The sequence below is a fragment of the Ochlerotatus camptorhynchus genome, unplaced genomic scaffold (assembly GCF_037179485.1).
Source record: "Ochlerotatus camptorhynchus isolate MF236.1 unplaced genomic scaffold, CSIRO-AGI_Acam_v1.1 ptg000277l, whole genome shotgun sequence".
Taxonomy (NCBI): domain Eukaryota; kingdom Metazoa; phylum Arthropoda; class Insecta; order Diptera; family Culicidae; genus Ochlerotatus; species Ochlerotatus camptorhynchus.
In genome coordinates, this window is record NW_027040766.1 from 2,321,604 (window position 1) to 2,340,461 (window position 18,858).

The window sequence follows — 18,858 nt, forward strand, 5'->3', positions numbered from 1 at the left end:
CGCAACAACTTGTAAAATCATGACCACAATTGAGATAATTTTATGTAGCCCGAAATTTAAAAAAATCGTCAAAGTCTCTAAATTTTTAGAATGTATCTAAGTTACACCTAAATTGTTCATCCAAGGGCGAATTGATGGAAAGAACAAGGAAATTCCTCAGGAAGGATCTACGAACATTTGAATACTCGGACTGAAATTTTATTCAGGGATTGCATGACAAAATTATACAGGTCTGGCCAGTTTTCAGATTATTGATCTTTGCAAAAAAAATCTTTTAAATACCTCAGATTAAAAAAAAATCATGTTTCTTGGACTTGAATAAAATTTAAGGATTTTGATACTACGATGCATTAGCTAGAATTATGCTGAGAATGCAAAAGGAGTTTTTCGGATAGTTATAGAGGAAATAAATGGATAATTCTTAATGAACTCTTGGGCAGCGTTGCCAGATGTACCAATCTATCCGTATTTATTCCGATATTCAAACTTGATACCGATATACAGACGAGAGATGTTTATGATTTTATACCGATTTAAACCGATTTTTTAAATAATCAAAAAGATTATTGCCTACCTGCACTCTTATGTCAGAGAAAACTATTGTGAGGGACTTTTATCTTCTTGGATTTCTTAAATTTTTAGAACCTTTCAAAAGCTTACATTGTCTTATGCTTGATATTATTTCGACAAATGTTTCCATTTCCTCACCGTTTTTGGCTACGCAGGAATCGAAGAATTCAGATAATCATTGAGAATCGGAAAATACTTGTTAATTTTTTAACTTCTTGAAGGTTATTGAATCTTACCTTGGAAATTTCTTCCAACTTTCCCTGGAATTTTCTTCCCCCTTATCCCGTTAGCTATCTTACGGTTCCTTCCGGAAAGTTTTTTTGGTATCCCTCGAAAGCTTATTCTGGCTTCGCTCGAAAGGCTCTTCTGTCTCCTGCCAGTTTTATCCAACATCCTCCGGATTATTGTGTTGATTTTCTCTAGGATGTTCTACCAATTTCCACCGGAAATTTCTTTCATCCTTCCCTAGAAATTTTTTCTGTCGGAATGTTTCCCCCAACTTCTTCTAGAACCTTCTATTGACTGTCCTGACCTCTGGCTTCCAACTTTCTGCAGAATTTTCTTCCAAACTACCTTAGGAAGCTTCTTCCCTCTTCTCCAGAAAGATCTTTTAAACTTCTACAGGAAGTACCTATCGAATTCTTCCAGAAGTTTGTTTAGTCTTCATTTGGAAGTTTCTCCACAAGTTTCTTCTGGAGGTTTTTTTCCAACATATACAGGAAGGTTTTTCTAAACTTCTTCTGACTTCCCCTCTGGAAACGGCTTCTCCTAGAATTCCGCATCCTCTGGACGTGTCATCCAAATTTTCCGAAAGTTTGTCCAAATATTCTACAGACGTTTCCCTTTCTTGTAAGTCCCCCGGATGTTTTCCGGCTTTTCCTAGAATTTCTTCAAACTTCCTCCAAAAGAGCTTCTGGAAGTTTTGTTAAGCTTCCTTCAGAAGATAGTTCAAACATTACCCGGAAATTCTTTTCAACTTCTACCGGAAGCAAATTTTCCGTTCATAGTCTTAAAGTTTAAATTTTTACCTTGAAAAACGGCAAAAGTGTGAAATTTATTTAAATAGTAAACCTTTGATACCTTTAAAAATCTGACAACGCTGCTCTGCGGAGAATACCAATGGAATTTAACTAGAAATTTCAGGTATTTTTTTTTTTGATTTACGGTTAGCGACTTTGCAGTCAATTTAATTGTTTATAGAAAAGTTTGAACATACTGAGAGGTAAGCTCATATCATCGGTAAGAGACGTGTGTGTGAGAAAATTTGCGAAAAAATCTAAGGGCACCGGTGGGATTCGAACCCACAATTCCCATTCAGTACACGGGTGCATTGCCAATTATACAACGGTGGACCTATGGTCTACGGATGTATTTGGCTAATGACATTTGAGTTTCGAATCCGTTCTCCACCCTGGTCTTTTTGCGCAAGCGTTCTCTGATACACAATTCACATTCACATTTCTCTGATACACATTCAGGTAATATTTAGAAAAATTACATGAACAAAGTGAATTAATCCTACCGAAGACTTGACTACATAACTTCACACTAAGCTTATTTCACAGATTTCTGTGAAATTTTCCCGAAATTTGAACAGCTGAACGTTTGCTAAACAGTTCGGTGATTTTTCACAGCTACTGATATTCTGTGAAAAATTACAGGAAATCTGTGAAAAATCACCAAACTGATTACCAAACGTTCAGCTGTTGAGATTTCAGTAAAATATCACATAAATCTGTGAAATAATCTTAGTGCATACAATTCAGAAGCTAATGATCACCTACGGCTGAAAATCTATTAAATATTGATCAACCAATCAATCAATCAAAGAGAAATCTAATTCTTAAAATAGCTCAAAAAATTCTATGCAGAATCTCATGTTAGTTTGAAGATAAATTCAAGAGAATTTATAAGAATTTTGAGGGAATTTAAAGACGTTTCCGCAAGTATTTGGCAAGAAATATTAAATATATTCACAAGGAAACTATGAGTAGTGCTCCAATAGAATCAGAAGAAATTTCCAAGGAAATACTAAGGAGAGTTCTTCTAAGGGTCATTTTGAGAAAAAATCTGAAGTGAAAGTCAACAAAATTTTGAAATAATGCATTTTAAATTCTCAATGGCATACCAAGAGATTAGGTATTATGCCCGTTAAACAAGGTGGCTGGTTCGATTCCCGGTCCGGTTGAGGGAATATTTCGGGTTGAACATTTTCTTGACTTCCCTGGGCATAGAGTATCATTGTGCTTGCCACACAATATACAAATTCATGCATTGGTATTGGCATCGAAAGCTCAAGTCGCATAGGAGTACTGAGCGAAAACCCAAAACTTGATAATTTCAAAAATATATAACTCAACAACGAAAAATAGCCACTAATTGTTTGATATTTTGCATAAAAATAAATAAAAAATCAAGGAAAATATGAAAACGTATTGCCCCTCTGTCTACAAACCATGAAACTATTGAAAAACAAATAAAATCAATCTTTTTCAATAGAAAATACCAATTTTTAAATAAAATTATATTTTTTCTAAAAATTATTTTTAATAACCTTTCATTTGATTTTATGATCTTTGAAATCAACCCAGTAGTTCAAAAGATATGAAGTTTTGAAAAATATAATTTAAAAAACGATTTTTTGGACCGCCCATATGATCACCTTAATGACAAAATAAAAAAAACATGGGTCCAATATTATGCAATAAGGAACAAAACTACCAATTTTTGTGAAATTCTGAGATCCACAATATTGTTTTGCTATGGAATGACTGATGTCTATACCATTCCGTTTGGGCTATCATAATACATAAGCTTCCGAACGGCTTGGAGAACCAAAAAAAAATACCCGTTGGGAGCATATTGTAAGTAAAGGTCTATTGGTTTTCCTAGGAAATTTTGCGGAGGATCTTAAGCAAGGCACCGTTTTCAGCTGACTTTCAGCCACTTTAGTCGGAGGTTAAACCATGGTGGGTTGCTAGGTGTGGATGGAGTTGATGGAAGCTAGGTTAAAACCACCGATAACAAAGATCTTGTCATTTGCCCTAATCTTGGATACGACCCAAAGAACCGCTAAGGCAGTCCAGCAACCCACAAATTAATAAATTAAGACCACTTTTGACGGTAGGATAACAGTCTACCATAACTTGTGTGTTAAGTTTAAATCCTGTTCAAATTATTTGCTCCCCTTAAATCGTCAATCAACAAGTACCAATGCTTCCCGTAGCCATCGTTAAGGAAAATAACATTGTAGTTCCAAATATCAGTCAAGGTATTTGTGAACCAGATCTCCCTGCGACAAAGATCAATTAACGTTCTTAGGGCGGAGCTCAGTTCATGTACCTACCTCCACACATTACCAAACCAATATCCTTCTAATTAACTAAACACAGTTATTACCAACCTATGACAGCAGACATTACACCCGAGTAACCGTGTGATTACAAGACCTACAATTCCGATGCCAAGCGACAACGAACCAATCAGTTACACCTCATTAATAAGCTAATCGTGACAAAACACTACCCAACACAGCCCGTTTCTTTTTCCGACCAACTAACAAACCTGGCATTCAATCCAAACATCTACAACTGCTCAAAATGCAAAACAAGTGTTTTACTACCTGTTTGCAGCCGCAACGGCAGTCATCGTCATCCTGTCCATTTTCGATGCGATTACGAAACCTCCGTTAAGCAGCGTCTACCACTACTGCCGTCTACCAGCTTTGCATATCAAGTGGCAACGGTGGAGACTTTAGTAGGTGCATTGTATTTAATTGCTGCAGCTGGTGCTGCGCAGAGTGATTCCTCTCTGACGAGTGATGGATGTAACGGTACTGGAATTTGCATAAATTAGCCAAGACCAAGACGACGACGACGACGACGAACACGCGGATCCATCATTAATCTCACTCGATGCAATCTCGTAAATCGTTTGAACTTTTGAACTTTGCAATTAACGAGCAGTTCCTGCTTTTATGGATTACGATTGCGGACGACCAAAGAGTCATAAAAAACCAACTGTGCCTTCCGTAATTAACCTTCAATTGTGATACCTCCGTGGACAGCGCAGTGCGCATCCGGTAGTCCATTGGTCGTTCAACGCCTAATCCATGGAGAAGGAAGACCAAAAGTCAGCCCCAAGACGATTAATGACCCTGCACTTTGTCTGTCCATTATACAACTCTCTTGCACTTATCGACACTGCACTTCTTTGCCTTTCTTCAACCATGCGAAATGTGAAAGCATGAATCACTCTGAAACACCTTGTTTTTTTCTTCTTCTGTTGAACAATGTGTGATATTTATGGCGAACCGGTGAACGCGACCATCAATAGCATCATGCATAGGTCGGTGTGAAAGGGAAAGTGTTGTGGTCAAAGCATAAGCGCAGGACCATGGGCATGCATGGTTATATCAGATACCACACGGGTTATGTAAAACTGACCCGGGTCTGGTGGGTCGATATGGCCACAACTATTCATGGGCCATGATCAAGCATCAGGTTTAAGGTTAGTTGCCCTCGAAAGGACGCCGGTAGCAGAGGTGATGCAAGCGCAGTCTTGGATTCATGTAATGTCTCACAAGCCTAGGTTTGTACTATGTGTAAGTCCCCTTCATGCCGAATTACTATAAATCAGACTAAACGAGGAACAAGGAAATCGAACCACTTCAGCAAGGACGCCTTGTGAGCACTTTTTACGAAGCGCACATTCACCCGCTACCTGTGCGGACTACCGGGTGTTGAGCCCAACCCGCAAATGCCTTAACCAATTAAACAACGTCATCACGCCAACACTTAACCCAAGCCGGCTTCGAAAGAATGCAACAAGAATCTTTCGAAACCACTCAACAACCCTTGCTGTGCTCGCTGTGGTAGTTGTTGACGGCACCAGAACATGCACGATCGCATGTCGTCGTCGTCATCGCTGATTCAAAGGGTGCGCGCATGCATTTGCACAACTCCCGATCACCCTCTCTCTTTCTCCCTCTATCTATGCGACGACAACGGCAAACAGCCATTTGTTTTTCTTTTGTCCACACACCAACTCAAACCATGATTTACCACTTACGAATCTTTAAATTTATGGGAAATCTCGTCATTGTCGTCGAAATGAATGTCGTTACTACTTCTTTTGCTGATGCTTCGATTAATCATCCCATAGTGCCGATGCAATATTTATCTCTGCCCGGCAAACCGGTCGTCGACGTTTCTAAACCCGACATGACAGCTAATCCGCGTGCGGCGAACGCACGCCTGTCAATCTTGCGTGATTTGCGTTGGACCTTGAACTGAAAACTGAAATTGCCTCTCCATCGCAGCCTCTATCGCAACGTCTAAACAACATGTTTTTCCTATCTTTTCCCACCCACAGACATCGAGAGCGATCCAAACCGCGCACCGCCCTGCGACCCGGCCGTGTGCGTGCTGCCCGATTGCTTCTGCTCCGAGGACGGTACCACCATTCCTGGGGACCTGCCGTCCAAGGACGTCCCGATGATGATCACCATCACCTTCGACGATGCCATCAACAACAACAACATCGACCTGTACAAGGAGATCTTCAACGGCAAGCGCAAGAACCCGAACGGGTGCGACATCAAGGCGACGTACTTCGTCTCCCACAAATACACCAACTACTCGGCCGTGGCGGAAACCCACCGCAAGGGACACGAAATCGCCGTGCACTCGATCACGTAAGTGTTGAATCGATTAGATTTCCCCGACAGGTCAGAAAGTCAGAATTTGACGTAAATATTGTGCGTGTGAACATAGATCTGCAGCATACAGCTATGTGCAGAAATTCTATCGAATGCTGCGCAGGGCTGGCAAATGTCATTTTCAATGCAAGAATTCAAAAATATTTCTGTCACTCTGAATTAATTCACAGGTGACAGGCAATATTCGTCAGCATTTCCATTCCTTGTAATGTCATGACAGCAAATGATTGACTGTGGTTAAATGATTTCAATTGACTTTCAGTAAATATGACTACCGTATAAATTATATAAATGAAAATATCTCAATTCTGGGAAGTATATTGCAACAAAAAATTGATAATTTATCTTCCCATTGGTGGGAACCTAATAAAAACTGAACGGAGCATTTGAACAATGAAAATTTCAATTTAAGTTATCTCTATTAAAGAGAATTTCAGCCATATGTTGGTTCATCTCTTGATGAATGTTGGGGACTCCTGAAGGGGGCCCCCTAGTGACAGAGTCCAATGCAATTTGAATGACAATGTACCCAACATATAATTTGAGCTGCTTAAAGGCTGATTAATCATTTTTTAAAGCTGAAGAAGCATATGTTTGCCTGAATAGTCTCTTATTATGTGTCCAATATTTGTTGGGTAGCTTCTATGTGCAGTGCTCGACCGTTGAATTGCATAGGCTGGGAATTCTTGGAAAGCCGAATTTCTTTCTCCTTAAGAAGACCCTTGCTAGTACCGAAACGTGAAGAACGAACTGATTTGGGTTAACATTAATTCATAACCGAAAACTTTTAGTGCTCATGTCCCAACCGTCAGAATCACTTAACTTTTCTAGCTTTGATGCTTCCAACAATCAACCAATGATATAATTACCAAAAACGGAACGTGCGGTACGAGATGTCCACCTTTCATCCATTTATTTGGGTGCTGAAGCATCGTATTTGAATCTTCGATTTAAACAGGTCCGATGATTTTTTAATCATCTTGCCCCTTAAATGCTGCACAGTAGGCCTGACCATTGTGGAAATAAACAAGAAAAATGATGGAGGCATATCATTTTCCAGGATGCTTTCAAGAACTGGCTGTGTTGGTGTTAGATTAGATTATGATTAGGTTAGATATGAATTCATTGCCGAAAACTTTGAGCAGAAATATCAAACAAACTGTAACAAATCCCTGCTCAGCGGCAAACAAAGACCAGTGGGACAAAAATGATAGCTTCAAAACGAAATTCGAAACATTTTAAACAACGGTTAACAAACATATTAAGCTCCATTTAGAGACATTCTGTAAACTTACAAAGTAAAAAAAAATTAAGCATTCCATAAATTTGCTCTCAGGAAATCTCTCTTAATCAGGATGACTAGTAAACCAGGAAATTGGGAAATCCGGGAAAATATTGGAAATCCAAAATCACAGAAAATAAACCGTGTATTTCGATTACAAATCGTCCTCTCCCCGGGAAAAAGAAAAGATTCAGGTCGTTGGGATGATTCAAAGGCCCGTGGAATGGACGGGACTTGATTTTCAGAATTTTTTCATGCTTCTTCAAGCATTTAAATGCTTTTCTATAGGGATAGCACTGTGACATTTCAAGATTAACGACAAAAGAGTTTTGCCTAGATATTTCAGAGCAAATTTTAATGAATATTATTTATAATAAGTAAGCTAATATAGGTTAGATTTTTTTTTATATCTTTATTAAGGAGACTTTCAGCTATATAGGTTATAGAGTTCTGATGAGGGCTCCAATGAAACTCAAATAAAAACTTAAGCCTATTGAATTCGGTGAGTAGCACCTTCATAATTCTTGGGCAAATTCCAAGAAAATTGAGAGGATAATTCCAATTGGATATCATAGACGATTTCAAAGTAATTTGGAGAATCCGAGGGAATCAAATAATGAGGATATAATTCTAAAGAAATTCAGAGAAGAGTTTCAAGGGAATTCCAAGGATAATAAGAAGAGTATTCAGAGCAAAATTTCTTGATAATTCCGATGAGAATTTCAAGATAATGTTCAGAAAAATTCAGAGGAGATATCCAAGATAATTCTGGGCAGAATATCAATACATTCAGAGCTGAATTGCATGAGAATACTAAGAAGAATTTTGAAAGTAAGGTCGAGGCTTAGGCGAATTCTTGGGAGAATCATTAAAACATCTAAAAGAAACATAGAGTGAATTAAATGAAAGTTTGTGCACTGTTCCACAGAGAATTTTTGGACAGCTAATTAAAAAAAATTAGGAAAGAATAACAGAGAGAATCTTATGTTTAGGGAGATGAACCAGCCTTAAGCTGAAAGTTTCGATAATAAAGCAATAATTTAAAAAATCTCATGTTTAGATTAGGGGAATTCTAAAAAAAATATCTATGAAGAGCAATGGTTCTAAAGATAATTTTGAGAACGCTACAAAACATCAAGACTTCTGAGTAGATTATCAAGATAGTTAAATATAGACAAATGTGGAAGGTTTCGGAATCTGCTCCACCAACTCGTGGTACTTTCTTGATCTTGGCCGAGTGCGTTGACTGAACATTGCGACCCAACACAATCTCAACAATCCGCTGAAGTTTTAAGACTTTATCTGAAACACTAAGGAATTTAAAAATCTTTAAAGCTTTTTGTCAGACAGAAGTTCCTACAAACTATCAGACGTTATTCTAATCTCACAGCCAGGGTTAGCATGCTCATTTGCTTACACCTATAGCTTTTAATAACTTTTCACTCAGTTCATATAACTAGGTTTTATTTTAAACAATTGATAGAGTGAGATCTGAGTTTATTGTAGACACGCAAAAAATTGACAAATATAAACATTTGATTTCACACCACTGAGTTTTTTCATTTAAAGTATGATATGAGCAGCGAATATTTTTTTAAACGTTTTTGTGACGCATAAATTAGAACAGTTTTTTTTTTCCTAAATAGAAATCTACAGTGTTTAACGTACGTTTATAAAGCTCAAGTTCTTTTCTATCAGTTGCTTCAAGAAAAAACGTGTTTCGTAAAGTGAGTCACTAAAAACTGAGTAATTTTTGCGATAAATTTAGCAAGCCAACCCTGCTCACAGCTAACTCTCTGAATTTCGTAGTAACTCTCTGATATGCTGAAAAAACTTCAGCAATATTAGATGATATGGGAAACCTCAGAGAAGGCCAGCAGAAGCGTAGAAAAGTTCAACAAAACCTTCAGAAATAGTCAGCGATCTTCAGAAAAGCTCAGGAAACATCAAGCGTAATCAAAATAACCTCAAAACTACTCAGGAAACCTCATAAAAAATCGTAAAACCTCAAAGATGTTGAGTTGAATTTCTGTGATTACTAATGAAACAACAAAAAAGCCCAGGAGAAATTAAATGTAAATCGGAGAAATTTAAAGAACTTCAAAAAAGGTCAAAGTACTTCGGAGAAGTTTACCGGACTTCAAAGTAGTTAAGTCTACGTCAAACATGTTCTGAAGAACTCCAGAGAAGTTAAAAATTCTCCCGAAAAATTCCATGAACCTTCGTCTACTTATCGAATATTATAGAAGCTGTGGTAACATTTGGGTAGTCTGTAGAACTTCAAAAAATATAAGGGGAACTTTAAAGAAGTAAAAAAACTAATAGAAAATCAGGGTCCTTCAGAAAATTTCACATAAATTCAGGGGTATGTCGGAGATGTTAGGTGAGTTTCTGAGAAACTCAGAAGGCTTTTCAAAGCCAAAGGGGATTTCAAAAATGTTCATCAAGAATCAATTTAAGGGAACCTCAGAAAGACTTAAGGCATTATCCTCAGAGAATCTCAAATGAACATAGGAAAAGTTAAGTGAACTTCAGGGAAATTTCATGATCTTGACTGAAATTAAGGGAACATTAGAGTAGTTTTGGGAACCAAAAAAAAACTTGGAGGACCTCAGATAGATTCAGGAGAACTTCAAAGAAGCCCATCGATACCTTAGAGTTGATTAGAACATATTTGATGAAAATCATGGTACTGCCGAACCTTTAGAATAAAAACAAGATACTGCGGGGAAGATTAGCAAACTTCAGACAACCTCGAAAATCTACACGAGCCTAAAGATGTTCAGAAATACTTCAGAATCCTTACGACCATCAGTGATGGAAAAGCTCGCGAATACTCACTACGACGCGCAAACTTTTCTTTGTGCGAACTTCGTAAAATTTTCCGAACTATTCCAAAGTTGCTTAGGGCAAAGCCGTACAGAAAGTCCAGGAAACCTAAGTGGAACCCAAGTGGTCATAAGAGAAGTTAATATATAATCAACTTCATAGCGATTCAGCGATCTTCAGAAAAGTTTAGCGATCATTAAAGTTGCTCAAGGAACTTCAGAGTTGTCTAGGAAAGCTCAAAAAAACTTAAGGTACCACAAAGAGCTCAGTAAGGTTGGAAAACTTCTCGACTTCGTATCGACTTCGATTCTCTTCATCGACTTTCTCTTTCGTTAATAATTCAGCGGCAAAACCTTTCCCTGTTGTATTTGACGTTTTGGACGCTAGATAAGAACCTCCTTTATCAAACTATGTGGTAGAATTAGCGCAAAATCTATTTGCATAGCAGTGGTTATGGAAAGAGAAAGTCGATGAAGAGAATCGATCAAAGCAGAAAGGACCATTTGAAATGTTCATCGAGAATTGTACTTGCCACGCAATATATACTAAATATACTAGTACAAAAATGGTACAGGCTTAGACAGCACTCAATAACTGTGGTAGGGCTCAAAGAACACTAAGTTGAAAGCCAAAAGAACTATTGTGTTGAACAGGATTCTAATAAAACTGTGTGACCAGTAATCTCCGGGAGTCGATCGCTGTAGTGGGTTTGGTTGCTAAAGATGCATTTGTAGATCTCCTAATCGTTAGTGTTGAACATTCGGGTTTCTTCCACCCGATTAAAGCTTTTTCTCTATAATGCGGCATCCGTTTTGCAAAAACACTGCGTAGTTGTCGAGAACGTCCGCAATACATTACTGAGGGCATGGATGAAGTTCTGTGCTCTTGACAATTTCAGCAACGTGACGATCCATTTCCCTTCTCGGTTTCAATGAGCTGATCGTCCACCGCCTCCTTTTGGGTACGAAGAGAACACTCACTGCACTCGTTAGTCGTAATTTTTGTATTCTAAGTTGTCCCTTGGAACAGTGAAACCACTGCGCTCGAAAGCTAGTTCTTCCCGTAGTCGCAATAGATGTTTGTTGCTTGCCCTGGAGCGTTTCCTCTGTTGACATGTTTAACTTATTTACCTTACCTTTCACGAAAGGAAAGGTTGTCATTTTTTTAGAAGTTGTCTTCATTCCACTCCGTCACTGTCATAATACGCCTATGAAATTCTCTGCTGGTGTCATTATCGGCGGTCACCAGTGCACCGGAAATGACACAAAACACACGAGCTCAGCTCAACATTCTCTTCTTCCATAACAAGACCAATCCGCTTGTGAACCCTTCATTCGGTACTGCTATTGTCTCAAAGTTACATGCCATGATGTCTATGTCATCGGCGAAGCCAAGAAGCTATTCGGACTCCATGAAGATAGTAACACTTTTGTCTATCTCACCTCCTATGATCATAACTTTCAATGCGATGTTAAACAGAAGACACAAAAGCTCGTCACCTAGCCGTTAGTCGGTTCGAAATTCGAAGGGACTCGAGAATATTCCCAAAAATAACTCGATCCATCGTAGCCTTAATTGCCAATCGCATTAGTTTATCCGGAAATCCGTATTCAGGCATAATCTGCTTAGCTGGTCTAGAACTATTGTGATGCATAAATATACTGATTTAGAATCGACCAGAGCGTAAAATTATTGACTGCCTAGGCTAAGTGTGAAAGCACTGTACTATTCAATTGCTCTGTGCAGACCGTTTGTACCAAACGGTAAAGGACGAGCCAATGAAAGAGCCAACAAAAACATTCAGTCACTCACGAGCAGGCGACGCACACCGCATGCCTTCGCTCACACAGCATGTAATTGAGTCATTTTTTCCATAGCAAATGTACGCTCAGTCATTCAAAACAAATATTGGGTACCATCACGGCAGAATAAACGTGTTGACTGAGCTACTGACTGAGTGCTCGGCTGTCAGTGACTCGTTTACCTCTCAACCATTCAGACTCTCACGAGGCAGTGAATGATGAGGCAGAGGCAGTTCATATTCATATCAAAATGACTCAATGAATCTGACTGTTTTGCGCACTGGAATCGACAAACAAATTATGTGTGTCCACTTTGTATTCGCATTGTATTTCTACAAAATATGCAAAATCGCGAAAATTTGGACCGTGGTCCTGGGATTACCCCACAAACTATCGTTATTTTTTTTTTTTTTGGGTAAAACAACCACTAAAGAGAAAAATCCACTAAAACTGTCAATATTGATGTAGCCCTAGATATGCAAACTGCTCGAAAATCTTGTCAAATAAGACATTTGATTTTTATTTCGACCATGATGAAATCAAAACTTTACTGTACAAATACTTGCTACATGGAGATGCCAAATGTAAGATAATTAAACATATTCTGCATTAGAGAGGGTCTAGCATAAAAAATAAGTGGATTGAAAACAAACTGCCGTGACAACCTATGCCTAGTCAGTTTCTAGCAACACTGCCAATGTAATCAAGGCAGACGCTGCTCAATTGGCTCTGGTTTTGACAGTTCATTTGGCGCAAAACCAGCCAGTCCGCTCTCATCTTATACCTTATGCCTCTCTATTCTGGATCATTAAAGCACTCTCAAGATTGTCTTAATCTTTAAATATTGTCAGTTAAAAAAAACCTGAATGTATCCACCATGGTGCGCTCTTTCAAATTTGAAACATCGCATCATGAGATTTTACTCAAATCAGATTCTGGTTACTTCACCGAGGGCACCCGGAGCATGTCCAGATTTGACCAATGTGGTCCAGGCCACTCACTATGACTACAATTGATATAATTATCGAATTCCCATGTGATTTGAAGTGTCGCATGATGAAAATTGTCATGGACATGGAACATGTCCAAGTGTGACTAATGTGGTCCTGGGAACTCAGTGTGACTGCCATTGATCTGGTTATCGAATTATCATGTGATTTGATGTTTCAGGTTGTTTTTAGTCTCAAGATCCATGCTCACTGGAACCCGTTTGGGTCATGTCTCCGGAACCAGTTGACCAGTTCCCAATAATATTCAATAGCCATAGACCATAGTATATTTTGTTTGGCGTTTGGCTGCCAATTCAGTGCAGTGATTGCCGAAATACTGAGCCTGTCCCCCGGGACACCCACAACATGTCCAGATGTGGCCAATATGGTCCAGAGCACTCGTTATAACAACCATTGATCTTGTTTTCGAATTCTCATGTGATTCGCATGATCGATTTGGCGCATTTCAGGTCGGTTATTGTTTCATAACCCGTATTCACCGGGATATGTTCCGGCCGTATCTCCGGAATCAGCTAACCGATGAGGCCAAAATATATTTTATTTGGTGCTTGTTGTGCCAATGTTACAAGTTTTTGTCAAACTGGCCACTCCTTCGTGGGTACCCGGAACACGTTCGGATGTGGCCAGTGAAATTCTGAGTAGTCGTTTGAACTACTATTGATCTTGTTTTCTTGAATTCTCATGTGACTTAAGGTGTCCCATAATGAGTATAGCGCGTTACAGGTTGGATTAAGTCTCATGGTCCATACAAACCGGAACATGTTCCGACCATATCTCCGGAACCAGTTGACAAATTCAAGAAATGTGGGACCATAGTACCTTTCATTTGGTGTTTGTTGCGAACAATTCCATTAAATGATTGCCGAGAAATATGAGTCCAGATTTTTTGTTTCACACGCACACTTTCATACACACACAGACACACACACAGACATTTTCCGATCTCGTCGAGCTGAGTCGAACGGCATATGACACTTGGGTCTTGGGGCCTTGAAACGAAAGTCAGTTTTCCAAGCGGTATGTATACTAGGGTGGGTCGAATTTGTATGGTATAGCGGATCACAACCACCTGTTCCCCTTTGCTCTCTCGATCTGTATTGAGGTCCCCAATAACTATGCCAACTTTGAACAAATTGCAAAAATTGCTATAGTTTGATCAAACCTGATACTTAGATTGGGAAAACTATGCAGAACATCTTTTTCCAAGACCGCAAATCGATTCGACTTCTGTGCAAAAAGTTATTATTTTAATACGTATACCTACAAGCTTACATATATGCCTCTAGGCATGCTTGGACCACTTGGCCCAAATAAAAGGGTAATAACTTTTTGCACAGAATTAGAATCAATTTACAAAGTTGTTCTGCACAGAGTTAATTCCCAATCTATTTTCCAGGTTTGGTAAAAATTGAGCAATTTTTCAATATTTGTAAAGCCACTGAACAGTTTTCTTCCGTTTTCCAAACATTTTTCCATACGAACTTTAAAATTTTCCACAAATACAGATCGTAATCAAATTAGTTCAAATTTGACACAGTTGTTGGCGACCTCAATAAAGATCGAAAGCGCAGTGGGGATAAGAGGGTTGTTAAGTTGACCCACCCTAAATGTATACCCTTCTCTGTGAGAAGTGTAAAAAATGACCATAACTGGTACACTTCCCCTACCCCCTACTGCATTGGAAATGACAAATTTTGCAAGCCTTCGCGACCCATTCAAAAACTAAACCCTTTGGACATAAAATGAGAAACGCTGCATCACAAAATTTCCAAACCTTACAATTTTTGTTCTTTTCATTTTAGCAAGTCCACGTAAGTATTACATCCCAGACAACCAGAAGTTATACAACAGTACACAGATAGAATCGTAAAATGCTACAGATTAAGTCAAAATCATTGCATGATGTTTAGGTTTAATCATATATAATACAACTTTCCGACTTTTATACGCTTTATCATTTTTGTATTGTACAATAGTATAAATTAAATCGGATAAAATCTTAATGTTTGTCGATCTGAATTTGTTTTTTACAGATTAAATCGTATATGATGTCAAATGAAATCGTTTATAATGGTAATTCAAATTTGCACGTAGATGGCTTCCACTTTTGTACGTATTAGCCATTTTTGTGCATTATATACGATTTGTTTGTCGGTATACATGTCCGTATATCACAGAAACAACTTTGATATACATGCATTCTGGTTGTCTGGGTAATTTGTATAATTTGACTGAAACTGAAATGAAAAAGTCCCAAACCTTGAACAGTTGATTCACTTTTGCGGGAATGAAATTTCATAATAATCAAAAAAAATTCTCATACTGACTATCTATTCTGCATGAAAGGGATCATGTTGCCGAAAAAATATAAATCATATCACTCCTCCCTTTTCCTCTCTCGCCTACAGCCACAACGATGACGAACGCTTCTGGTCCAACGCCACCGTCGACGACTGGGCCAAGGAAATGGCCGGTATGCGTATCATCATCGAAAAGTTCGCCAACCTGACAGACAACTCCGTGGTCGGAGTCCGTGCCCCATACCTGCGTGTCGGTGGTAACAACCAGTTCACCATGATGGAAGAGCAAGCCTTCCTGTACGATTCCACCATCACTGCTCCGCTGTCCAACCCACCGCTATGGCCATACACCATGTACTTCCGCATGCCCCATCGTTGCCACGGTAATCTGCAGAGCTGCCCAACCCGTTCCCACGCCGTCTGGGAAATGGTCATGAATGAACTGGATCGCCGAGAGGACCCCAGCATCGACGAATACCTGCCCGGATGCGCTATGGTTGACTCTTGCTCCAACATCCTGACCGGAGATCAGTTCTACAACTTCCTGAATCACAACTTTGATCGTCACTACGAACAGAACCGCGCTCCACTGGGACTGTACTTCCACGCTGCCTGGTTGAAAAACAACCCCGAATTCCTGGATGCCTTCGTGTACTGGATCGATGAAGTTCTGTCCAACCACAACGATGTGTACTTTGTCACCATGACCCAAGTCATCCAGTGGATCCAGAACCCACGTACAGTCTCCGAAGTCAAGAACTTCGAACCATGGAGGGAGAAATGCTCCGTTGAAGGCAAACCAGCCTGTTGGGTGCCAAGCTCTTGCAAACTGACCTCCAAGGAAGTTCCCGGAGAAACCATCAATCTGCAAACTTGCGTGCGCTGCCCCAACAACTACCCATGGTTGAACGATCCAACTGGTGATGGTTTCTTCTAAATCCAGTCATTGAACTTCCTTAGAAAATTTCTAGCTCACCTTTTATGATCATTCTGCTTTGAACTATTAACTGTGTTTAAAAACAACAACAAGTATATACACTATCGTCTAGCCCCTCGTATGCCCCAATACTATGAAGATCAACTCTTTTCTCTTGAATGAAACAAAAAAAGACTTGAAGAACTGCAACCTCCTCGGACCATCGGAAGGCGGTTCGAAACATGTTCGAACATATGTCAAATGAAATGAATGAATCGCGCGATAAACCAACATCATCATCATTGAATGACAAAGCTATGGCCAATGGCGTGCCGTCGTGGGAAACCCCCTCTCAAATCAATCTCTCGGAACAGCAACATCCATACATCTCCGGTATCTCATGACAAAGGAACGCCAACCAAACGAAACGAGATTGAGAGAACAAAAACATGCTGTGGATATTTTTGTGTCGTTTTAATTTAATTTAATTATGAAAAACAAAAAAGACAAAAACGCAATCCTTATGTAATTGAATGAAATGAAATGTTTATATTTTTTAAACGTAATTATGTTTTGAAACGACATTTTAATTTTAATTACTGCCTTTTTCTCCTCCCAACTATACATTTTTATTAATTTGTGTAAAATGTAAATACTGTTCAACTGCGTAGTTTTAAGTGATCTACTTGATAATACAAATGGCGAAAGACAACAATAAAACACTTTTTATTAGCACCTTGACTATGAATGATAGGGTAGTGATTCAAAATGTGTTTTTCAGACAGACAGCTGAACTACTATCTACTGCCAACCATTTTTTTAAATGATTTCTTCGGAACCAGGTTCTACAAAAAGTACGAACAATCATACAAAAAAACCCAATCTCAAAACGAGAACTTTTGACGGTATGAAGTTAGGAAAAAAAAACAAAATTACTTAAATGTTTTGAAAAAAGTTTGACGACAGATGTGAACGTTTTGTCCTTTCCGAAAAGGACTTTTACTCATCGTAATAAGTAATAAATTAAAATTGAATAAAAATTAAGACTCAATCTATTTACTACTTCGAAATACAATCACCCTTCCCTTTCACCGAATTGGCTCGAGCACCCTAACGCGCGCGCACACACACACATACCGCAACCCCTTGATGTTTCTATTTATTTTTCCTATTACATACCTTCAGCCTGCAACGCACCCAACTAGACCTCCCCCGGCCGCGGCAGAGTGGGAGAGATGCAAAAAAAGTGTTTAGTAATTTTCTTTCTTTGCTAATGTAATCGAACCTCCAAGGTGATCCAGTCGACTCCGAAGGCACAGAGTTGTTCACTCTCGCCGGCTGCGCAATCTCTTTCCAGTCTCAGCCAACCAGTCTTTCTGAGGTGCATATGCTAGGGAGCAGGGAATCAAAGCAGAGAGAGATCAACCAACAATATGGACAAAATGCTTGCGAATACTACCACAATAAACTCTTTCAGCAATAACTATAGCTTGATCGGAACGGTGCACGTAGGGGTATTTGATAAATCTAGCTGGTCAAAATTATGTTTACGTTGTAACCAGGGTTACTTCCACTCACTTACTATAAAAAAATGTTGTTTGGAATTATGCAATCATTAGATGTTATAATGATATGTTGTACATGTAAATTACAAGAAGAGATCATGCAGTATATGTATGACACATAAAATCTGTCAATATTGCTTTAAGTGCGTCACAATCAGCGATTTTACGACTCGTGAGCGCTCACTCTGAGTGAACGCTCACGAATCATAAGATCGCAGATTGTGACGCTCTGAAAGCGAAATTGACAGGTTTTATAAATCAAACACATACTTTACACCCTCTTCTGGTTACTTACATGTACAACATATCATTATAACATCTAATGATTGCATAGTTCCGAAAAATATTTTTTTATGGCAAGTGAGTGGAAGCAACCCTGGTTGTAACTATTTCAGATGTCATTTTAATACCTCCATAACGGTACTGTGACCATATACATGGAATATTTTCAGACTAAAACCAATTACCAGTACCGTACATGGGTGTAATTTTGGATAATTAGATCATCTACTTTACCGCGGAGTGGGCACTTTTTCACCCATTAATGGGTACTTTCAAGTTACAGTGTACACGAAACGAAGATTAATTATTTTATTGATATGTTTCAATTATACAGTTTTGCCAAAACATTAGCCTTATACATTCCATAAGACAAACCACATAGCTCCTATAAGAATGCATAAACGGTATGTGTGACCATTCATACATTTCATTTGACAAGTTGACTCATACATTTTATGAATAATCAGCAATAGAAATTTGTCAAAAATTTGCTAAAAAACACGTTTTGTCACTTCTTAAACGGTGCTATGACCATAGGCATGCTATATTTTAAGATTTAAACCAGCTAACAGTACCGTAAATG

The 18,858-nt window shown here is 38.7% G+C and overlaps 1 protein-coding gene across 1 annotated transcript in view; it reads left to right on the forward strand.

Annotated features, from left to right (window-relative positions):
* serp (chitin deacetylase-like protein serp) overlaps positions 1-17,472 on the forward strand; it is a 71,286-nt gene extending 53,814 nt beyond the window's left edge. The window contains exons 4-5 of the mRNA XM_065227943.1: positions 5,944-6,265; positions 15,621-17,472. Coding sequence (XP_065084015.1) covers positions 5,944-6,265; positions 15,621-16,449 — 1,151 coding nt within the window. The 3' untranslated portion in view covers positions 16,450-17,472. The remainder of the gene's footprint in view (positions 1-5,943; positions 6,266-15,620) is intronic.
* The last annotated feature ends 1,386 nt before the right edge of the window (positions 17,473-18,858 follow it).